Source organism: Trifolium pratense, linkage group LG6, assembly GCF_020283565.1.
Source record: "Trifolium pratense cultivar HEN17-A07 linkage group LG6, ARS_RC_1.1, whole genome shotgun sequence".
Taxonomy (NCBI): Eukaryota; Viridiplantae; Streptophyta; class Magnoliopsida; order Fabales; family Fabaceae; genus Trifolium; species Trifolium pratense.
In genome coordinates this window covers 13,782,783-13,807,061 of record NC_060064.1, presented here as the reverse complement: position 1 = coordinate 13,807,061, position 24,279 = coordinate 13,782,783, and the positions used below count along the sequence as shown (strand labels likewise).

At 31.3% G+C, this 24,279-nt stretch overlaps 2 protein-coding genes across 2 annotated transcripts; one reads left to right on the top strand and one right to left on the bottom strand.

Moving 5' to 3' along the window:
* Positions 1-3,156: 3,156 nt before the first annotated feature.
* LOC123888228 (nucleosome assembly protein 1;2-like) lies at positions 3,157-6,925 on the bottom strand. The gene is made up of 12 exons (XM_045937203.1): positions 6,790-6,925; positions 6,616-6,662; positions 5,626-5,736; positions 5,167-5,259; positions 4,926-5,043; positions 4,783-4,844; positions 4,488-4,672; positions 4,221-4,401; positions 4,097-4,140; positions 3,861-4,008; positions 3,708-3,722; positions 3,157-3,425 (listed from the first exon to the last, which is right to left on the bottom strand). The coding sequence occupies exons 1-11, from the start codon at positions 6,860-6,862 to the stop codon at positions 3,717-3,719; spliced, it is 1,068 nt and encodes a 355-aa protein (XP_045793159.1). The 5' UTR covers positions 6,863-6,925; the 3' UTR covers positions 3,157-3,425; positions 3,708-3,716.
* Positions 6,926-16,054: 9,129 nt separating this feature from the next.
* On the top strand, positions 16,055-22,377 carry LOC123888227 (NAD-dependent malic enzyme 59 kDa isoform, mitochondrial-like). The gene is made up of 19 exons (XM_045937202.1): positions 16,055-16,567; positions 16,781-16,877; positions 17,506-17,624; positions 17,710-17,877; positions 17,961-18,089; positions 18,301-18,361; positions 18,720-18,823; positions 18,899-18,982; positions 19,098-19,204; positions 19,353-19,455; positions 19,849-19,956; positions 20,140-20,205; positions 20,383-20,455; positions 20,557-20,643; positions 20,739-20,793; positions 20,879-20,950; positions 21,316-21,378; positions 21,677-21,791; positions 22,020-22,377. The coding sequence occupies exons 1-19, from the start codon at positions 16,442-16,444 to the stop codon at positions 22,089-22,091; spliced, it is 1,809 nt and encodes a 602-aa protein (XP_045793158.1). The 5' UTR covers positions 16,055-16,441; the 3' UTR covers positions 22,092-22,377.
* The last annotated feature ends 1,902 nt before the right edge of the window (positions 22,378-24,279 follow it).

The following is a 24,279-nucleotide window of genomic DNA, read 5'->3' as shown; positions in this document are numbered from 1 at the left end:
AATACACGCTCGTTTGTGGGTTGCCCCATTGAGAACCTCAAATCCTAGAGCATGTGATTAGACAGAGGAAGACCTTAGTCTAATATATCAATGTTTTTGATATTGGCGCTTCCAATAACGATGATAAAGTTAATCTTGATTTTCAAGTAAGTGTGTCCTAATTTAATATATTATATGCCGATCTCTAATTTTAATCTTACATGAAAAGGAACCCTAAATACAACATGATGAAAACATGAATCTGTGAGAGAAATCGGAACCCTAGCGAGAATGAAATTAGAGAGATTTGTGAACGAATCTATCTAACTGAACTTTAGACAAAATTGAAACGACGATCGTTCGTAAAAAACTCATAAGGAAGCTCAAGAATGGAGAACAACGGCGGTGCCGAAAACGTTTATGATAATTAGAGTTCATGCGATTTGAGAGAAAAGCTGAGAAATTGAGGTTCACGTTGGTGAGATTTTGTTTTTGCAATTTGAGATTTTGTTTTCTAATTTTGTTTTTCTAATATTTTGATTTTTTAATTTGAATTTTGAGAAAATAAGTTTATAACTTTTTATAAATAAATGTTTCAAAAAAACTCTTTTTTGTTGTAAACTTAGTAACTTTTCTTAGTAAAAAAAAGGGAGTTTTTTTTTTCTACGGAATTTAAATGAAAATGTAGTGTTTTATTGAAAATATGAAGCATTAACTAGGGAAATCTTGCATTGTTGATATAATCGATCAAACTATGTTTTCTAGACGAACTTTTAAAGCCATCCTTTCAAGTTTCAAGAGTTATTATAGAGTTGTTGAAATATATATGAAGCTATTATAGAGTTTGGTTATGATTCCAGGCATACTGCACATGACATTTAGGCTCAGCTTCCCGGAAGAGGTCTGACATGCAAAAGTCAGAAGGCTACGTGTCAAGAAAGATAAGGAGGACAAGAAGAAATCGGAGAAAAAACTAAAAAAGGGTAATTTTGATCTGGAAAAAAAATTGTGGCTAAATATGCTAAAATGGGGTATCTCAAGTCATGAAAAGTGATGTGAATGTTGCTCTTGCCATGAAAAATTCTAGCATCCATCAAATCGTTAATCGTGATGTGGAAACTAGGGGTGTTCGTGGTTCGGTTTGGATTGGTTTTGACGCAAAAACTCATCTGATCCAAAAATAAATTCATTTGCGGTTTGGTTCGGTTTTGGATGACAAATAAAAAAAAAATTGATCCAATCCGATCCAATATTATGCGGTTTAATTTGGATCGGTTTTTGGATATCCAAATTATAAATTGTAATTTTTTTTAATAAATATAAATATTATAAAAAAAATAATAGTTTGACATTTTTGACAATATAAATATTAAGTTTGATGTAAAATATAACATATAATATATTGAAAATTAATATTTTGGAATGACAATTACCGATTATATTCGAAACATATAAAAAATAAAAAAAATTAGATTAAATTAAACTAAAATATAGTATTATCAAAATTTAAAATAGATTAAATTAAACTAACATATAGTATTAACAAAATTTAAAATAAAAAAAAAGGTTAATGCAATATATATATATATATTTATACTAATAAAAAGATAAATAAATATTAAAATATATGTATGCGGTTTGGATCGGTTTTAAGAAATCAATCCGATCCGATCCAGGGATTTTCATAAAATAACGTCCAAACACATCCAAAAAAACTTCGGTTTTTTGCGGTTTTCGATTTTTTTGGATCAATTTTCAGTTTTTATTTGGATTGTTTGGATTTGAGCACCCCTAGTAAAAACCGTTGTGCGAAATGAGTTTCGCACCTTAGCTGACACCATAAAAGAGATGTTTAATGAAAACCAAAGAGGTACAATTTCCAAAGTTGTGGAATTGTTGAAGAATAAATTAAAAATGATGAAGAAAACAAATTCATCTTTTTTTACATACTTTTTTTTCTTTGTTCACTTGAGAGGGGTGTTCACTTGAGAGGGGTGATTTTAGGTTATTTTTGGCCTAGAATCACCCCTCTACATCTGTTTTTTTTTTTGTTTTTTTCATTGTTTCAATTTAAATAAGTGATCTTCACATTGATCAAGTTTTTTTCTTTTGTGTTTTTTTTTTTTGTGATTTTGTCGTCGTCTGAGTGCGGCATTGTGTTGTTGGTCGTCTTGTGCAGCACTTTTAGATTTCTCGTATTGTTACGGTGTTCATTTGATTTCAATTGAAAGATCAGCTTCAGTCAATTACAGATTCAGTCAATGATTTGGACATCAACGTTGCAGACCCGAAGGCAAGGTCGATATTACGGTGACTTTAAGTTTATGATATTATTTGTTGTAAGCATTGTGCCTTTGTATGCTATTAACTTGGATACTGTGAGCTTGTTCACAGATTCATCTTTATGTTTTTAGCGATGTTGAATATGTGGTTGTATTTGATTTTTTCTGTCAATTTGAATGAATGAATGAATATCATTTTATTTTTGTAAAAATTTATATGTGTCAATGGACATTTGTACCCTTTTATTTAATTAGGTGTCAAAAAATGAAAATTACGGAGAAGGGGTAGATAAGTAAAATCCATAGCATCTTCTTTTAATAGATTTACTTATATTTATATATAAGATTATTTTATACTTTTTTATATTTATTAATATGTGTATATCTATTGATCCTAAAAAAAAAACACAATGTGTATATCTATTCTATACTATACGTAAAGATACTATATATAAAGAGAGGCTACATGAGTTTTGGTGTGGACTTTTCATAATACCAACAATATTTTTTATTTCTCGAGTCTTGTGGGATCCAAATGGACGGCAAACTCTCATAAGAGTTTTGACGTTACTGCATGCCCAAATTAGGAATCGAACTCAGAACCTCGATTATTTGAACAACCATTCAAATAAAATTTGACACCACTTCTTAACTCAAAACGTTAAAAAATTGAAGTACACGAGTCGCTCACTTATATGTTGATCAACATATAGATTTCCATTCAAAATATAACTCTTACTCACACCTAATATATACAATAGATTTTCACAATTAAAACATAATACAAAATAATAAAACACACAATCCAAAACATGCTCCGATAATTAAATGAAAAAACTTGTTGAAATGAATTGGTAATCAAAATTTACCATAAAATTCATAATATTTGGTACGAAATAGTATAAAAAAAAATAAAGTATCCCGGAATTATTGTAGCAAAAAACAAATACATCTCCAAACTCTATAACCACGTTTCTCTAAAACAATGGCCAAAATAGGAGAATGAGCTCAAAATCGAATTCAAACTAAAAGATATAAATGAGTAAAATAAATCTAGCACCAATGAAAACCATCATCAAATTGAAATCCACTTCTTCATCAAAACAATCATCTTTATTGATATTTGCACTCTGCTGGTTTCTCACCCTGTTGAACCTCGCCAACCTGCGAATATATAAATACAAAATTCAAATCACGAATGCAATGTCGAGCGACATGGAAAATAAATATAGAAAAGAATCATGCGAGCAATAGGCTGTTTCTAACACACACACTCTTCTATTTGTTAAAATTCATTCAGGTCCCACAAAATTTACGTGAAAATGAAACTTACGCAATTTTGTGGGACACAAAATTTCAACCAATAGAAGAGTTTTTTTATCATAAAGATAACAATAATTAAATGTGTCAAGCAAAAAAAATTCGGCGAAAGATAAAATAACTTACCTTAAGTGCTTATGACTGTAGCAACATCCCGAAAAAAATTAACAAAAAAGAACAAGAAAAAAAAAGTGTTAGTTCGAGTTCAAACTTCAAAATTATAACAAACAAAAAAGAATTAACAATAACATTTCAACAATCCAAATCACTAGATTATACCTTATCCTCTTCATCATCATCGTCTTCTTCACTATCTTCATCATATAAGTCATCGTCTTCGTCATCATCCTCGTAAAACTCTCCAACAGCAGCCTCCCCAGTAAACCATGATACAGCATGGGGGATGATCTTGTCTCTTATCTCAGACCTAAATAAATATCAAAATTCATTTAAGTATAGAATCAAGATTAGAAAATGCAAAAATAAAATAAAATAGTATTAACTATTAAGCTTACCCAATTTCATAGTCCTCCTCCATTACCTTTTGAAGTTCCTCAGCCTGTTAAAAAAAATGTTTAAAAAAAATTAGTATGTCATATTTATATTTGGCCGAGATTTTTTATAGATTGTCTTTCGTACCACTTCTTCGTCAATGTTCAGATGATTTTCGGGGATCTCTGGTGGATCAAAAAAGTTAAAGAAACTTTCACAGGTTACAGTTTTGTTAATCGGCTTAGTATTATTGGATCCCATCCTCGCTTTCTTTTTCATAACCTTCTTCGCAGTGAGACATTTTCCATCGAGCCAATCAATTTCAGTCCTGTAAAAAAATGCAGCGAGTATTCGCAATCATAAACGATTGAAAATAGATTACATAATAGCATCTGGTTAAAAATACTAACTTACCCAATAGCATTCTCTAGTATAGGGTCGTCTTCGTTGACCACCTGGTATGTCTTTCTTAACACCGAATTTGAAAAAAATGGATTTTTATGGAAGAAAAATTCTAGTTTAAATCCCTTGGGTGCAGCTATCTTGGTATACTTGATGTCTTCGAGAAACTTTAGAGCTTTCTCGTCATGTTTGGTAATCTAATTCATAAAGAAGTCAAAAGATAGTTACAAAAGTAATTCTATAGCTATAAAAACTCGAGCACTAAAGAGTAAATAAAGTTAACAATTGAATACGTTTTTCAACTTACCTCTTTAGCCAAGATATCGTTGTTTTTCATAGCAATGAGCCAAAATGAAGGAATTCCTTTCTCTACGTAAGTCACAAGAAAACTGTTGAAGTCGAGAATCGGAACAATAAAAAGTGTAAGGTGTCAAATTCTAGTTAATATACCTTCAGACTTAGCCGTATCAGCTGCCGTGGCCATTGCTACCACTTCTGGATCGGCTGGAGTTTCATTTGCAGCCCCTTTCGCTTCCACTTCAGTAATACCATTCACAATTTCATAGCGCTGCATTCATTTATAAACGAATTTAGTAATAAAGATATTACATTGAATGTTCCCATACAAATTGAATTCAATAACTCTTAACGTGAGTAATTGAACAATCAGTAACGAGAATCATCGAGATACCTTGGTGTACAATGGTTGATATAAAACTTGGTATTTGGCTTCAAGAGCCGCTTTCTCCTCGAAAAACTTTTCCTTCAATTCATCATGTTCATCCTATGTAGTCATTAAACAAGTTCATAAGCCGATAATAAATGGAAAAACAAATTAATAACGAAGGTTCGGAGCAATTGACAGATCTATTATTATAAGGGTTAAAATGATTTAATATGATGTCACGATTGGCCTCTTACGCCTGCCATGACGAGATCTATAACATTAACAACAAATTATCCTAAAATGATTTCAATAACTCCTATCGTGTGAAAAAATCGATTGATAAAATTATAGCATACAATGGTTCAGATCTAGCGATAAATTATTCAATTAAACATAACATAACACATGCAAAATCTAAACCGAAAAAAACTTTGAAGCATCATAATCATAATCATAATAACTATAAGATTTATGGAAATATACCTGAATCTTTTGGAGAACCTCGACACGCCTCTTGACAGCGGGGGAAAGACTATCGAGGAAATCAATTGGCAACTCAGTCAAGTCCTCTCTAGCAAAGGCCTCTAGCTTTCTCTATACACACAAATCCAACCGAAAAAAGATAAACTTCATAAGTAATAACTCAAACCAATCATCAAAACAAAAACCCTAAAAATAAAAAAATTGACATTCAAAATCAAGCATCAATTAAAATACAAATGATAAAAATAAAATAAAGCATGAAAATTACAAACAAAAAAATAAAGATTTATAATTGAAGCAGAAGGAACAAAACAAATTGAGTAAAAAACCCAAAACATAAAACATAAATATAAAAAACTCAAAATATAAATATTGACATTCAAAATCAAAGGTTCAATTAAAACAAAATTAGATCACAATAAAACATGAAACTTAAAAAAACTGACCAACAAACAAAAAATGATAATCAAATTCAGATTCAATTAAAACAATTAGATCACAGTAGTAGTAATGCATGAAATTTTACAAAAAAAAAAAAGTGTAATTAGTTGAAGTAAAATGAGCAACACAAGTTGAGTAATTGAGCAACTTAAAACCAATCATCAACCAAAAAAATTACTTGATAAATTATAAATCAAACCAATCATCAAAACAAAATCCCAAAACATAAAAATAAAATTTGATGATCAAATTAAGGGTTTGATTAAAACATTTTAGATAACATTAAACCATTAAAATTTACAAAAAAAATTCGGTCTATAATTGAAGCACAGTGAGAAAATCAAAATTGAGTAATTGATCAAATCAAAAGAAAAACCAAAAAATTATAAATTGATAATGAAATTAAGAGTTTGATTAAAATATTTTTTTTGACAATTAAGATAACATTAAACCATAAAAAATTTCAAAAAAAATTAATGGTATACATAATTGAAGCAAAATGGAAAAAAAAAATCAAAATTGAGTAAACAAAAGAAGAGATATTCAAACCTTCATAGCCCCAATAAGCTCAGCACTTTTAGCACCACCATTAAGAGCTGCAAAGAATAAATAAATAAACCAAAATTCAATAAATAAAAAATTACACAACAAAAAAAAACATTAGAGAAAAAACAAATTGATGAAACATAGAGACATTATTAAGAGACAAGGACATTGATATACCAGAAGAAAATGCAGCAAAGTTGAAAGCATCGTTGTTGGTGTTGTTGTTATTGTTATTGTTATTGTTGGCCATTGTGGAGGATATGGAACACAAACAAGAAGTAGAGAAAGTGAAAATGGGGAGAGAAGTTTTTTTGAAGCAAGATGCTATGTGAATAATCTCTTCGAGTCTCTCCCTCCTTTTAAACACAAAAAAAGGTTCATTTTTCCCTCTTTTTCCTTTTTTTATTTATTCATTAAATTAATAATATTTTTATTATGGTTATCTTATTTTTTATTTGGAAAAATATTATTTTTTAGTGAAATTATTAATTTTTTTTACTTTTTATGTAAGTTTTTTTTAGATATATATAATTTATATTTGGTATGAGGTTGGTGAGCACTTGCTTTTATATTTTTATTTATTATTTTTCTATTTTATGATAAATTATTTTTTAAAAGTTGAGATATCTATACTGTATATAAAGAGGATACATGAGTTTTGGTGTGGACTTTTCATAATACCAACAATACACTTGATTATTTTTTAGTAGCAACAAAAATATTTTATTAACAAACTTCATAACATAAGACACATTTTTTGTTTTTTTTAGCAACAAAATTTTTTTATTAACCAACTCACCATAACATAAGACATTTTTTTTACATAAGTTAGACACAGACAAGCGCGGAACGGGCCTGCCTGGAATGCTAGTTAAGAATAAAAAAAGTTGATGGGATATTTTTGACAATTTATTTTTTACCGAATCAAGAACATATAGACATTAAGGAAAAACTTGACATCCCAACCATGTTGACACCCCTAATCGTTCCCATCTCATGCCTATATCTCATAAATATTACTCCATCCGGTCTTTATTTATAAAAAACAGTCAATTTTTTAGATTCATCAAATAACTAATGTATTTGATTTATAATATAAATCAAATACAATACTTATTGAATAAACCTGAAAAGTCAAAAGTTTCTTATAAAAAGGACCGGAGGGAGTATAATAAAAATAGAAAGTCAAAAGTCAAAATTATCTTATAAAAAAGTTTGTGTCAAACTTGAGTCGAGTTTCGAACCGAACCAATTCTTATCAAGTCGAGCTCAGATAGATTTGATTTGACTCGACTCGACTCATTTACTTTGCATCCTAGAAAGTGAACACAGTTCATTGTTTGCATCTTAGAAAACGAACTGCCTTTTTCCCAATTTTTGCTATTACACACTCGCATTCTAAGTAGCAAGGGGATAAATTGAGAATATCAGAGGGCGTGTAGGTGACACTGAGGGTTCGAGAAGAAAAACACATTATTTTTGAATAAAAACTGATAGATTTTTTCTTGTCACGCCCCAAAAATATCCACTTATACCCAAAATCCATTTAAATTTTAGTCATAATACCAAAAATGTCCTTGTTGATATATATATATATATATATATATATATATATATATATATATATATATATCCCCTTTTTTACATCTCTCACTCTCTTACAAACATTTATTGAAGGTGACCAAATTTGAAGAAAGTTTAAAGATTGAAAAGCATAAAGTATTCCATTAATACTCGATTACATAAATAAATCATCATGATTTTTTGCATTTCCATTTTTTTTTCTTTGCAAATGCATTTGTGCATCTCAATTTAAGTAGTGTATGTAAATTGAGTATTTCACATATGTGTTTAAATTAGGGTACATGAATTGAAATTAACATACGTGAATTGAATTGATGTCTCATATTCATATCATACTGAACAAGCACATGCATTTATATACTTTATTACGTGGTGTCTCATATCAGTAAAAATATTCTTTTTTACTTTATTCTCCAATTGATTTTAATCAATTTTGATTGTTATTCTTTTTAACAAATTTTTCTTTTTAATGATGTTGATTAGCTATAAACAAAGATAGCTTAACATCGGCTTTATTAGCAATTTTTTAACATTTTGGTACATCTTATGTGGATATGTACTGGTATACGGTTTAAGTGGATGATTGTAATTGGTTCATAAATAGCCACAAATACTATTTAATATAGAAAAATTAATAAATATTATTTATAAACCAATTAGAATCATCCACTTCAACAAATGTACCGGTACATATCCACATAATATGTGTACCGAAAAATTCACCTTATTTAAATTGTGTTGCTAATAAGTTGACAGAAAAAGTAGGAAATGTTTTCTCATTGTTTGGCTATTAAAAAAGGACTCTCATAGTCTTGTGAAACAACGGAAAAACATCTCCTCTTTATTTCACTTCTTTTTTTTATTTTTTTACTACTAAAATTCTGGGCAATTGTTCTGTGATTTCCATAGTCTAAGGCCACAAGTGCGCGTGTTCATAGACTCGTTGTGTTAACCTTGGAGATCAGTCAGCAATCTAGATTGCATCAAGATCTAGCCAAATTTTACTTTCAAGGAAGTGATTTTTCACGGCACAACAAACTTCCAATTAGTGTTATCTTTTTTTGTTTTGTACTATCGGTCTTCTAAAATTTTCCAACATATATGACGCAAGATGAAGAAATAATAGAAAATGTCTTCCTTGTTTCCAACTGTTACTACTTATCCAATACAATATAAGAATGTTAATGTACCTGGTAAAGGCAAAATTGCCCCTCCTTAAGAAATTGACAAGTGTCCCAAATAAGGGCAAATGATGTCTAAAATTTTGCTAACTGAACTAAATGAGTCTAACCGAGCCATATTTCAATTTAACTGAGCCGGTTACTTGGTTTTGTGAGACAAAAGATAACTTTTTGTTGAGCCCAATGTGAGCCATGGTTTCAAATCAACTCATTTAGTTACTTAGTTTTCAACCACTTTTTTAGAAAAATCTTCATGTGACTTCAAAAAGTTGTAAATAGCTGTCAAAACTATTGGGGGCAAATTCCCAATTTCAAATTTCAAATTTCAAATTTCAAATTAAACTATATTTATATCACTCAATACTCTCTCATTCATTCATTTACCTTTTAACTCTTAATCTTCTTTCTTTGTTTTTATTCTTTCTTTTTCTCTTCACTGCATTTTTTTCTATAAATTGATTTTTTTGTTTATTTGCAGAAAAATAAATTGAATTCATCTCTATCTAACAACAACAACAACAGCAATGCAGGTAAACTCATTTTTTTTTCATTCTCATTTCAAACTTCTCCTCTTCTCTCCTCTTTTATTTGTTCTTGATTTTTCTTACTTCAAATGCATAATCTAAGCTTGAATGAATATTTTTTCTTTGCTAGAAAGTTGAAAGTATTTCACTCATCACAACAAACAAGAACACGGGAAAGTAAAATATTATAACACTTTTCACGGTTGAACAAATTCCACACAAGATTCATGAACAAATTCTACTTCAAGGTATAATCTTCAAACAATTTAATATATTACTTTTTCATCAAAATAATTGTATTAATCTATAAATAATTACAAATACTTTTCATATTCATAAGTTCCTTATCAATAAAATGCAGATAAGAACAAACATGACAATCATACCAATACCAACAGTAGAAAAAGAACAATTATTACTTCATCTTCTTCATGAAAAGAACCCAAAAAAAAAATGCAATCAGATCAAAAAAAAAATACAATTACTACTTCATCTTCTTCATGAAAAGAACAACAAAGAAGATCAGAAGCATGATAAAGAACATCAGAAGCTATTTTTAGTAGATAAAACATGGAACAGTTTGATTATTTTAAAAGTTTTGATTATTTAACTTTTATTTTAAAGAAAAACAAAGAAGATGCAACATAAGAAAAAGAACAAGAATTTAAAAGTGAAGTTAAAATAAAAAAGATGTAAAAAAAACAACAATATTATTCTTTATATAAACTTATTTGGATAAACAAAAAATAAAATTAAAACAAAATTACATGATTTTTCCTATAAATTTCAGAAATCAGATGTGATTTTTCCACTTCTATTGAATATATATGTTTTCAAAAACTGAGAAAAACATTATGTATATTTTTCAACAACAAATAAATATAACAAAAAAAATCTAAAATTACAGTAGTATGGGGAAATAGATCTAAAATTATGTATATTTTGCATGACTTTTGCAAACCTCCGACGGAAAAAGACTTTACAAAGATACAAAAAATTATGAGATACAAACTCTGATTATTTGTTGTTGTTGCTGTTGTTGCATGTGTGAGAGAAGTGGTGGAAGAAGACAACACAAAACAAAAGCAGGGTTTTCCGGCGTCGGCACAGTGGCTGTTTGTTCCAGCACGGTGGCCACTGACAAAGGTGGTCGATCTTGAATTTTGTTTTGTGGGTTTTGTAAAGGAGGCCAAGGAGATTCTTTATATGGTGATGATGTTTCAAAAGATTGTCTATGGAGGTAAAAATCAAGCTGAGAAAGTGGCAATTGAAATTTTTAAAAAGAGATGTGAAACAATGGAACCATATTGTAGGTTGATCTTTAGAAAAAGATGAGATGGTTGATGAAGGAGAGGAGATGATGAAATATTGAAGAAGGATGCCGTTAGAAAAAAGAAAGAAAGAAAAAAAGGAGCGGCGGCTGTTGAAATGAGACAAAGAGGATGTGAAAATTGTAGGATTTGAGATAATATATAAGAATAATAAGATTTGATTGGATTATGCATTTTGGGCTTGGGCTGCAATATGGGTCTCTTCTCACCAAACAATTGAACTTAACTCTAATTATTTTTTACAAAAATAATTTTGTTAATTAATAGATCAATATTTATTTTAGTATTTTTAAGTAAATAAATCATACACTAATATATCATACACTGATATATACGGGGAACAAATTGTTGGTGATGTCTTTCTATAAAATATACTACACTAATATATACGAAAACATATTGTGAGTGATGAAAAATTTAAATTAACTATTACACACGGACACGGGGACAAGATATTTGCTGATGAAAAACTTAAATTAACTATATTATACGGGGAACAAGTGTTGTTGATAAAAAAATTATTAACTAATTATATACAAAGAACAAATTATTGTTGATGGAATTTTTTAATTAATTATTATATATGGGGAACAAATTGTTACTCATGAAAATTTTAAATGATTCGAGGAACAAGTTGTTGTTCATATAAAAATTAAATTAATCATTATATTATACAGAACACAATTGTTGTTGATGAAATTTTTTTAATTAACTCTTATACACGGAGAAATTGGAAAAAAATTAAATTATACTGAGAACAATTATTGCTGATGAAAATTTTTAACAAAATATTATACAGCAAGAACAAGTTGTTGCTGAAAACCTTTAATTAACAATTGTACACGGGGAAACTGATAAGAAATTAAATAATCTGGAGAACAAATTGATGTTAATAAAAAATTTACGGAAAACAAATTGCTCAAAACTTATATGGGACAAATTATTCTATTGTTTCATAATACTGATTAAATAAATCTAATTTCAAAGATTTATTTTTTTCAATTAAACGTGTTAATGCAATAATTTCTTTTTAAAATTTTATATAACAAAGTGTAACTTGAAAAATTATCGGTGTAACGTTACGACCCGTGCGAATGCACGGGTCTATTACTAGTTATGTTAAGGAAAACACAAGTTGTGTTTATTGACACATCAATGGAATATTCTTCTTTTTTAAAAAAAAATCATATTCCATATTTCCATCATAAGCGATGAATTTTGATCTTTAAACCCCGCTAAGTTCCATTATAAGCGATAATACGAGTTTATCTGATTCATCTTCTTCTCTTTATAAGAATAATAGTAACAACAACAACAGGTTTGGAGTTCGTACAAAGTCATGGAAGACAGAATTTACAATTACTTTTTGTTGTTGGAGTTCGTACAAAATCCTGGGAGATAGAGACGAGAGAGCGAGAGAGATAGAGAGAATATTTCACTGTTGTGGAACCGAAAATAGGGAAGTACTACCCATCTCAGTCTCATTATACCTATGTAACATCCTTAAAATATATTGGATTTTCATACTCAAATAAATTAAATATAGTGAATCTCATAAACAATTGAAAAAAAACATAGACAACCTTAAAAAAAAAAAAAAAAGAATAGAGAGAGAATCTCTCAATGTTGTTGTTATAGGGAGAGATCCAGAAACGTATAACACCGGGGGCCGAAAACTAACTAACCTATTTTATTTATAGAGATTATTTTTGTTTACATTGTCAATGTATTTTTTTTTTTTGCTATCATGTTTTGAGTACTAAATTATTCTCTCTCAATTGAACTTTTTTCATATGCATGAGTCCGAAATTGAACTTTTGACCACCTACTTAAGGGAACAAACACTCTTACCATTTAGAAAAAATGGATGTACCAAAGTTCGAACATTAGTCTATACATATTACGTGTAATATTCCTGTCAACTAAACTATATTCACATAACATAAATTATAGTATATGACAGTGGTTTTGAAAGTGCACAGAATCGCTACCAAGTAATAAAGTAGTAAGTTTATCGTTCTCCACAGGGATTGTGCCAAGGTTACTAGTTTCGCTTAGGAATATCGTAGTTGCCTTCGCTTTGTTTGTTTTGAAAGGTATCTTTGCGGATAATTAGTAAAATGCAAGAAATAAATGCAGAAATTAAATGACAGAACAATAAAAGGTGTGTGTGTGTGACCACACAGGGTGGTTAAGTGTGGTCGGATCCCTCCCTTACTCCTGCTTGGTTGTTCAATTTTTTCCCTCTATTAGGATTTAGACTGTTGAAAATAGGTTTGAAGCAATATATGTTCCTATTTCTATTACAAGCTATACAGAGTCTAGTTAAAGGTTACCCTTAATTATTTAAGCATCATTGCCCCAAAGTTCCACTTTTTCGTTTAAACTTTGATCTAATTACCCCGGTGACTCCGTGTGTCATAAGCTGTCACGTGTGCCTAAAAGTAGTCACTTACCCAGAAGCAACTCTGTAAGGTAGAAATTATTGTGCGTTCTAATCCTATACTAAGACCACATATACTGAATTTAATGGTCTCATGTTGGCCCTAGCATACCGTCCTTCGTTTGAGATTACTAGCTTTGTTTCATATGCGATATCCACTAGGTCCTTAGATTTTATTCTAATGTGATCAGTATTAAAATAAATATAAAATCAGACGATAAAAAGTTAGCAATATGAAAGCAATTGAATTATACCCAAATTGTATAAATTACAAACCAAGCATTCGTAAGGGAGTTCCTCGACTCCACCTAATCTAGGAAAAATAAATTACAAAAGCATAAAAGAAAAGAACCTTATTGGCCTTGGAGTTCCTTGGCCTCATTTCCTTCTCCTTAGAGTTCTCCTACTCTAGAGTGAATATTCAATGTCTCTGAATATTTTGGAATGAATGATAGTGGAGGAAGGAGACTCTATTTATAGTTTTTCAGTTGAGTTTGAGCTTTTTCTGCACATCTATCGCACACATCGTGGCCACGATGGCATGTATTTTCGCCTCATCGTGGCCACGATGGATCCTATCGTGGTGCGATGGAAGATCTTCTCAGGATTTTCTGCGTATTTTTCAAGTCATCATCGTGCCACGATGACAAGCCATCGTGCCATGATGAAAATGATTTTCTGCAGATTTTCTTCAATTAAACCGCCTTCTCATCGCGCCCCGCCGAGACTCATCGTGGGTACGATGGGTTGCGCTGTTTATTATGTTTTTGTCCTTTTTTTGCTGCTTTTTCCACTTTTCTTGCTGCTGAGCCCTGTAACTTCACTTTTCCAGGTATTTGCTTGCTTTTGGGCTTCAATTGTTATTAAAACTACTCTAATTTACTACTAAAAACATCATATAATTGGCTGTCATCAGTATATTAACAGTAAGTATATATAGTATTAGTGTTAGAGTGAAATATATGTATATGTATGTAAGAGATGGAGGGGAGGGGGCCTTGGCCACTGTCTGCCCCCTGCCAGATCCGTCCCTGGTTGTTGAGTGGGGAATGAGGAGTCCTTCCCACCCACTATGTCATTGTAATATCCTTAAACATATATCGTATTTTTATAGTCAACTAAATTAAATAAAATGAATCTCATAAAAATTGAAAAAGAAATAGACGACCTTCTAAATAATATAGAATGAAAAAGAACATAGACAACATTCAAAAGAAGAAAACAAATAGAGAGAATCTCACAATGTTGTTAAACGGGGAATGAGAGAGTATTTTCAACTTCACTATGCCTCTGTAACATCTTTAAACATATATTGTATTAACGTATTTACATACACAAATAAAATCAGTCTCATGATCAATTCAAAGAAAACACAGACAACCTTTCTAAATAATATAGAATGAAAAAGGACATTTGCAACCTTCAAAAGAAAAATTAAAGTGTGACGTTCACGGTACATAAAATATTTAGCCAGAGCTGCTCCGGTATAAGGCGCTAGGTATTGTAATGTAGCCAGAGAATTTGCTGTTTCAGCCACTATAATAGTGTATTCCATTGCTCCTCTTTCTTGTAAGAGCATAAGCAAATAAACATTAATTCATTTTCGTGTATTTTATATAAGTGTACTTTAGCATTTAAAAAATTACAATATAATAATTTAATTATGATATTAGAGTTTCTATAAAAATATTAAAATATTATATCAGAGTTTCTAAAAAAATTATAATATTAGAGCTTTTACAAAAAAAAGTATAATATTAGAGTTTTTACATAAAAAGATATAATCTTAGAGTTTCTAAAAAATAATATAATATTTTAGAGTTTATACAAAAAAAAAATTATTACAGTTTCTACCAAAAAATATTAGGGTTTCTAAAAACATATATAATATTAGAGTTTATACAAAAAAATATTTATTAGAGTATTTACAAAAAAATAAAAATAATATTAGAGTTTCTACAAAAAAAAAAGGTGACATTCAATTAGAGCTTTTCTAATATAATTTTTTTGTGTAGAAACTATATTTTTTTTGTAGAAATTCTAATAATATTTTTTTATAAACTCTAATATTATATTTTTTGTTTGTATAAATTATAATATTATAATTTTTTTTTATAAAAACTGTAATATTATAAATTTTTTGTAGTAACTCTAATATACGGAGTAATATTTTATAATATTTATAATAATCCCGTAATATATATTTGTTTTTAGAAAAAACAAAAAGAATATATTCCCTAATAATAAATCCACAAAATATTTTAGAAAAAACAAAAAGAATATATTCCATAAAATAAATCCACAAAATATAAGGAATATTTGGAAGGAGTGGATGTAATAAGGAGGGAAAGAAAAGGTATTGTACGTCATCATTATAATGATTTTATTTGGTTAGTCACCATCGTGTTACAACACTGACTGTCCCACCCTACTGTTTTCTGCCCGGATCTCATCGGGCACTCCTCTTTCACCTTTCAATGTTGCCCGAATCCTAATCGGGTAGCACCTGCAACTGCAAGTGTGCAACAAGTAACAACTTATTCAAACTGTTTCTTTTTTTCTTCGAAAAAACAAACAAAACACACACGCATCGCACGCACGCACAGTGTGAAGAGAGAGAGTTAGAGAGAGATTCTGATTTCTCTCCCTATAAATTCTCGCTCTCTCTCTCTCTCTCTCTGATAACACCTACCTCAATTCTCACCTACAAAGAAAGGTGCAACTTTTTCGAGATTTTTTCTTTACGTACGGTTTTGATTTGAAAGAATGTGGAAGCTTACGCGATTCTCCGCGTCGTCGTTGCGATCGCGGTTGTTCTCCACGGCGATTCCTGCTCCATGTATGGTTCATAAGCGCGGTGCTGATATTCTTCACGATCCTTGGTTCAACAAGGTTCATTATCTCCCTCTTCAACTTCACTTCCGTACAAGTTTTCAATTCTCTCTAACTCTGTTTATCTTCGTTTTTAATTTTCAATTAATTACTGTTTTCAGGTTGTAATTGTTTTACTTTTAATTATTTTTTACGTTAATCAATCAAATTAATTGTAATGTTAATTAGTCTAATTTGAGGTCGTAATTTGTAATGTTAATTCTCAAAATGTAGGATACTGGATTTCCCTTAACTGAAAGGGATCGTTTGGGACTACGAGGCCTCCTTCCTCCTCGTATCATTTCATTTCAAGACCAATATGATCGTTTTAGTAAGTTTTATTATGCCAAATATTCTCATATACTATAAGGTTTTAAATGCGGTACCTGTTGCGGTTGCTGCGATTGCCGTTGTTGCGGCGTGAAATCATTTTGAAATTTCACAAACTATATAGAATGAGATTACTATGCCACTACACTATTTGTCCACTATTGCAAAGTCTTAGTTTATTCCATAAGCACTAATTCGAATGTGATTACAATACACAGTTGATTACAATACACAGTTGAACAATTGTTAAAAGTAAGATATTTCATTGAATTTGACTCAAATTAGAATTTGAGTTTCATAAATTTTATTTTTTGGTGAGAAAAATCGAACGAACATAGCCAAAATTGTTTAATGCGGCTTCTCATGCGGCCGTACACGTGAATTAAAATCACACTGCAATTGCGGTGTGATGCGGTTGCGGAGCTTACCGCATCAGCAATACTTCGGCCGCCATTGCGGATGCGGACCACAATTTAAAACCTTGCATTTATGTTCTTCAATCTCGGAAATTGTTGGCTATCTTAAAATTGTATTATGTACAGTGCTAGTATGATTGATTATCTTCATGTTTATTTTTAATTTATATTGTTTGATAGCCATGACATATTATTGTTATTTTAATTTTTCAGTGAACTCGTATAGATCACTAGAGAAGAATACCCATGGCCAATCGGATAAAGTTGTTTCCTTATCCAAATGGAGGATCTTAAATAGACTTCATGACAGGAATGAGACTCTGTACTATAGAGTGAGTTTGATGATAGAATTGGGTTGTTAATGTGAGAAAATAGGGTAATATATATTCTTATGTTGTTACCTTTCATTCTCTTCAGGCTCTTATTGATAACATCAAAGAGTTTGCTCCAATAATCTATACTCCTACAGTTGGGTTAGTGTGTCAAAATTATTGCGGGTTATTCAGACGCCCACGTGGAATGTATTTTAGTGCCAAAGATAAAGGAGAGATGATGTCAATGATCTATAACTGGCCAGCTCCTCAGGTATTGAATTCATCTTGGTAAATACTGTATCCCTTTTCTTTTTGTTCACGTTTGAAATGGTATTGAGGACTTCCCTGTTTCAGGTAGACATGATTGTCTTGACAGACGGTAGTCGTATTCTTGGGTTAGGCGACCTTGGAGTTCAGGGCATTGGAATACCTATAGGAAAACTTGATATGTATGTTGCAGCTGCTGGTATCAACCCACAAAAAGTATGTGTTTCTTTTCCCTTACTCTCTCTATGTATTGTTAATTTCCCATCAACTTGTGTATTCTGCATGTATTTTAATTTATTTATTACAAATTTAAAATTATTGGTTTTGCATAATATTTTAATTTTTTTAAGTCATTTTTTATTGCAACTTGGTAAGCCCAGTAACTCTGGTTTAACTTATGATGTATGCTTATTTCAAACTGTGGCAGATACTCCCAGTCATGCTGGATGTTGGCACAAACAATCAAAAGCTACTTGATGATCGCCTTTGTGAGTAAAATTCATTCTGTCAAATATTTTGTTTGCTTGTTTCTATTGTTGTATTGTCTCCTCTTTCATTTTATGGGGACATATTTGCTTTATAAACTGAGGAAGATTTCATGTTTTTTGGCATCCATTATGTGGTTCCATTGAAATAGTAATATAAATAATGGGTCTGCCATTTTTGTTGGTTAGGACTTAGTGTATCTGTCTAACTTCTGCTCCAAGAACTTTGATTTATTGTAGTGGAGTTATTCAGTTACTTTGACATTTTTGGTCTCTTGAGCATGCAGAAAGCAAACATGCTAATTCCTCCTTGTTTACAGGATGAAAGTTATTGTATTCATAGATGATTTTCATGTGACAGATTTAGGAGTTCGACAACCTAGGTTGGAAGGTGAAGAGTATCTGGCGATTGTGGATGAATTCATGGAAGCTGTTCACGCACGATGGCCTAAGGCTATTGTGCAGGTTTGTGTTTCTTTTAGAACATGTTGTTCTTGATGTTTAAATTAGTAATTGGCTGATAATGACTAATTTGATCAGTTTGAGGATTTCCAAATGAAGTGGGCTTTTGAAACCCTGAAACGATATCGCCAAAGGTTTTGCATGTTTAATGATGATATACAGGTGATAAAGCGATATATTTTGTTAATGTTGAATATGTTCAAGCAGTTAAATCATGCACTGAGTTCTTGAAGTGACAATTGAAAGTCGTCTTACCATCATTTTCATTGTTCAATAGGGCACAGCTGGTGTTGCACTTGCTGGACTACTGGGAACTGTACGAGCCCAAGGTCGACCGTTGTCTGATTTTGTGAAACAAAAGATAGTTATAGTTGGAGCTGGCAGGTAATTCGCAAAACCAATTGTGTTGTAATCCTTGTTTGTGTCCTGTCAATTTTATTGTTCCATCACACTCCTTGTGGCCACTACTTTCTGCCTAACATGGCTGCCAAAATACTGTCTTGCCTATATTTTTTTTTTTCCTGACTTGCAGTGCAGGGCTTGGGGTTCTTAACATGGCTGTCCAGGCAGTTTCAAGGATGTCAGGGTGCAGTCAAACCGAAGCTAAAAGTCAATTTTATTTAATTGATAAAGATGTATGCTTTCAATGTCTTTACTTGAACAGTTCCATTGTTAGTGCTTTATTTTGCAGCACCCAAACCAAGCCATAATCATCATGGTTCAATATATTGTTGTAATACAAATATTTTTTTCTCCTTTGCCAGGGTTTGAACCCTGGAACTCTCGTTCCTTTAGCCCTTAACTCAAACCAATAGAGCTACCCTACCTACCCACCCCTCATTAGTCATATTTTGTCGTAATTTGTCTTCATTTATAATTTTGACGGCATGATATATCATAAATAGATGCTCTTTGCATCCCTGTTTTGGATTCGGTTACATAATTGTATGTATCTGATAATCTGATTCAGTTGTTTATATGAATAAATCATTTAAGTTTGTCAGTAATGACGTAATGCCTGAATTCAGGGTCTTATCACGACAGAAAGGAGTAATCTAGATCCAGCTGCAGTTCCATTTGCTAGGAATCCAAGAGATCTTGAAGGGCTTGCAGAGGGTGCTAGCATCATTGAAGTGGTAATGATACTGAATTTGTTTGAGGAAAACTCCATTGCCTTTAGTCTGTTATTTATGGACAAAATAAATTTTGATACTGTAAACAAATATGTTCATATAAGAAGATACTTAAATAATGATAATTTAAAGACATGCATACGCATTCATCTGCATGCTTTAATTATTAATGCCAATTATCTTTAGGTTAAGAAGGTTAAGCCACATGTGCTGCTTGGATTGTCTGGGGTCGGTGGCGTTTTTAATGAGCAGGTAAATTACCTTTTATAATACCATTCTGACAATGTTCTCTTCCTCAGTGAAGTATATTCAACAATTAAATGCAATAGATATGTTTGAAAATGTTTTGTTTAGACATCTTTGGACTTTGCATCATGCATTTTTACTGTAATTGGGTTTCTTTATTTTAATGGTTGAGATTCAACTCAGGTTCTTAAGGCAATGAGAGAATCTGTTTCAACAAAACCTGCTATCTTTGCCATGTCTAATCCCACTATGAATGGTTTGTGGTTTGTTTGTAAAAGGCTTATTCAGCATTTACAGTCGCTTGATAATGTGCATGTTTCTCATTTTGATTTTTTTTTTTTTTTTTTATTGTTACAGCTGAGTGCACTGCTATTGATGCATTTAATCATGCTGGCGAAAGCATAGTGTTTGCAAGTGGAAGCCCTTTTGAAAATGTAGATCTTGGTAATTACCTCTTAATAAAATCTTTGGCTTTGAAAGTTTGGTTCATTTGTTCATTATCATATTTTACCATTACCTTTAAATTAATTTTTGTACAGGAAATGGAAGAGTTGGCTATGTAAATCAAGCCAACAACATGTACCTGTTCCCAGGGTAGGGTGTCGGCTTATATATTTTCATGAATCATGCCTCTGAATGGTAATGTTGTGGTAATTTTTATTGTAACTTTCTATTTCAGGATTGGCTTGGGATCACTTCTGTCTGGTGCTCGTCATATAACAGATGGAATGTTGCAGGCAGCATCTGAATGGTATACTCCCACACCGGTGGAAGTTTAAAAAATTATCTTATTTGATGTTTGTAGGGCTTGGTGTTAGGTTTAACAATTGATCACTCTGACCTTCTTTTACGTATTGTCAAATTATTTTTTCTGTTTTCTAATTTCTACCTCCTTTCTTTGAAAATTTTCTCTACAAGTCTTGATGTTTAAAAACTTTACTAGCCCAACAATGCATGGCGGATGGGGATTTTGTTTGTGTGAAGTAATAAGTAACAAGATGTTGAAAAGCTTATTAATGTTTTTATTTTTAGATCAATTGTGCATTTTGACTACCCCTCTGATGATGCCTCTCAATTCCTTTTAAACACATTACTAACATGTTGTCATTTTGACAGCCTTGCTTCATACATGACAGAGGAAGATATCAAGAAAGGAATCTTGTATCCATGCATTGATAGGTATTGTTCCTTTTTTTGGCTTTCTTTTTCCTTAGCCTCTTTCTGAACTATTTCAGAGAAATAAACATCAATCTGTTTAGACACACATATATTAGGATCTTGACCCAAGTTTGGTATACCATGTAATTTATGTAACAATATAATGTTCGGAAACAAAACTATGTTTTATTATATGGTTAAGAAAACTTGTACCCGAATTTTTAAAAGAATCAAATATGCATTGATAGGTATTGAATTGATGTTTAACAAACTGATGATTGTGTGCTGAAGCTAATAAATTACTTCTTTTGCACTGCAGTATACGAAATGTTACAGCAGATGTTGGGGCTGCTGTTCTACGTGCAGCAGTTGCCGAAGGGCTGGCGGAAGGGCATGGGGTTGTAGGGTCCAAAGAACTTGAACATATGTCAAAAGTAAGTAAACTTTCATCACACTACTCACCGTTCATGTGCTGCATATTTGGTCTAATACTTATATTGTATCAGGGGACAGTGAACCAAACAAGATTAAAAACAGTCCATTGCAAAATTGACCATATCTCTTATTTTATGATATATATGGTTCTTATGCCAATTTTAACCTGGTTTTACTCATATTCTGCTGCTTCTGCTAACTCAATGTTTGCTTTGGCTGCATTGTAGGATGATACTGTGGAGTATGTCAGACGAAATATGTGGTACCCTGAGTATAGCCCCCTTGTTCATGAAAAATGAACTTTCTTGTGAAGGCCTAGCATTATTCATATCTCAAAGTGCGTTATCCAAGCGAGTACTAGTTTTTTTTATTAATTACAGCAAGTGATTCATGACTGACAAGGTTTACAGATTTTAAGGTTAAATAATGGAGGGGAAAGGGGAAAAAGAATGTATCCATTTAATGGAGCCGTACATTGTTGATGTAATGAAGTTTTGACTTAATATTTCTTCATTTTTTTTCTTCTTTGAGAAGCTCCACACTACAAGCATCTAGATATCAGGGTCGGGACATACATCCCAACTATGTTGTTTTCCCCTCTCTCTCTCTCTCTCTCTCTCTCTCTCTCTCTCTCTATATATATATATATATATATATATATAAACTAATTACATGGGGGCACTTTCATCCTTCCCCTTCCTCAACCAAACAAGTGTTTTTCTCAATACAACGCAATTGTGTAGGTGTTGGGACGTCTATACGCAATGATGAAGGTCGGTTTGTGTTTGCCAAAACTATGTAGACATCACCAATATGCAAAGTTAAATTGGGTAAAGTGTTGGGAATGTTCCATGCTCTTAATTGGGTCCATGAGCTGCAACTTGAAAATGTAGATTTCGCTCTTGATCGGAGATAAGTTGATGATTATTTTCATAATGGTGGGAATAATGTTACTGAGTTTGGGAATGTTTTAGCTACTTGTAAACATAGTTTTCAGTTTATTTTGAAAACTCTCATGTTGAGTTTAATAGGAGACAAACAAATGAGGTAGCCCGTGCACTGACAAGGGTAGCCACATCTACAACTAGCTCCAATGTTTTTATTGATATACCAACATGTATTACCCATTTGATTATTAATGAAATACTATAACCATCCTTGTGTGATGTGTCAAAAAAAAAAAAGATGGCTGTGAATTAATTGTTTCAAACCATCTAATTTCAAATTTGACTCCTCTAAAGCTTTATTACGAGCTCCTGAATTACCACACCAAAATGAATTCATCATTTTTTTCAATTTCATCACAAAGAGAGGAGGAAATAGTAAAAATACTCATGAAGTATGTCGGTATAAATTGGAGGACCGATTTAATAAGGATTTCGCGCCCCGCCTTTTACAAACTTTTACTACTCCAAGAGTTAATCTTCTTCCACACTCTGTCCTTGATGAAGCCGAAAATATCTATTTTACAATGCCCGTTCATTGACGTCAAACCCAAATATTTTTCGGTTCCAAGCACACCATGAACACCAAGACAAGCTATCAACCAATTATGAAAGAAATATCCTATACATTATGGATGAATTGCGGTTACGCAAGAAAAATCTCACTAATTAAGCTTAAAATGAAAAAATCTCACTAAAAGTTGACCCAAAATAATAATGTTACAGTTAAAATGGCCCAACCTTGCACTCAAGGATTCCTTATGTTTAGTATATTGTTGTCCTCCAACAAACACCAATATTTATGTTCTGAATTATTCCTAAATTCTGTAATTGAAGTTGGCCATATAATATATATACATCCAACGTGTCTGCTGAGTTGTGTGAATTGGATTTCCTATGTGGCCAAAAAACATAGCATTCCACATGTTAAACTCACACACAAAGCATAAATCCACACTTCTCCTGTGGCTTTACTTGTGCTAAAATAAGTCTTACACTTTCCCTTGTCTTTATAAGAGCATTCAGTCTCTTCCCTAGCTACTCAAACATCTCAACAATCATACATTAAATACTATATCTTATATTAATCTTTTTGGCTGTAATATTAGTGCTAATTGAAAAAACATTAGGATATCTGCTATATTCTACCAATTAGTCATCAGATGATCCTTTTATGGATGATGTAGTCTTACTTATATATGTTGAGCAGCTTTGTGTTATGCAGAATGAAAGAGAGCAACTATTATATGAATGCATGCTATTATGCTAATGACAAATGTAGTTAGTTTGAAATTCCCAATTGTACAAACTGATTTTTAGCGTTTTAATTTTAAATTTAAGTCATGCTGGATATGTTAGTTAAGGGTCAAAATCACACAACTGCAATACTTAAGGGTCAAAATCGCACAATTGCAATATTTTGAGGGTCAAAATTACAATTAAACCTAAAGTTTAACTATAAATTGTTTTCAGGGGGATACAACTTGAAACACAAATTACTAGCTGTCATCTACCTATAGTGGAAGCTATGAAGAAACGACTT

Bases quoted from the DNA above. Each gene is read 5' to 3' on its own strand.
- LOC123888227 (XM_045937202.1), top strand. From the start codon at position 16,442: ATGTGGAAGCTTACGCGATTCTCCGCGTCGTCGTTGCGATCGCGGTTG. The intron at 19,205-19,352 runs GTAATTCGCAAA...CCTGACTTGCAG, and splicing joins GTTATAGTTGGAGCTGGCAG to TGCAGGGCTTGGGGTTCTTA. The intron at 19,957-20,139 runs GTAATGATACTG...AATTATCTTTAG, and splicing joins GTGCTAGCATCATTGAAGTG to GTTAAGAAGGTTAAGCCACA.
- LOC123888228 (XM_045937203.1), bottom strand. From the start codon at position 6,862: ATGGCCAACAATAACAATAACAATAACAACAACACCAACAACGATGCT. The intron at 5,260-5,625 runs GTATATTTCCAT...ATGACTACATAG, and splicing joins AGGTTCTCCAAAAGATTCAG to GATGAACATGATGAATTGAA. The intron at 5,044-5,166 runs GTATCTCGATGA...AAATGAATGCAG, and splicing joins ATCAACCATTGTACACCAAG to CGCTATGAAATTGTGAATGG.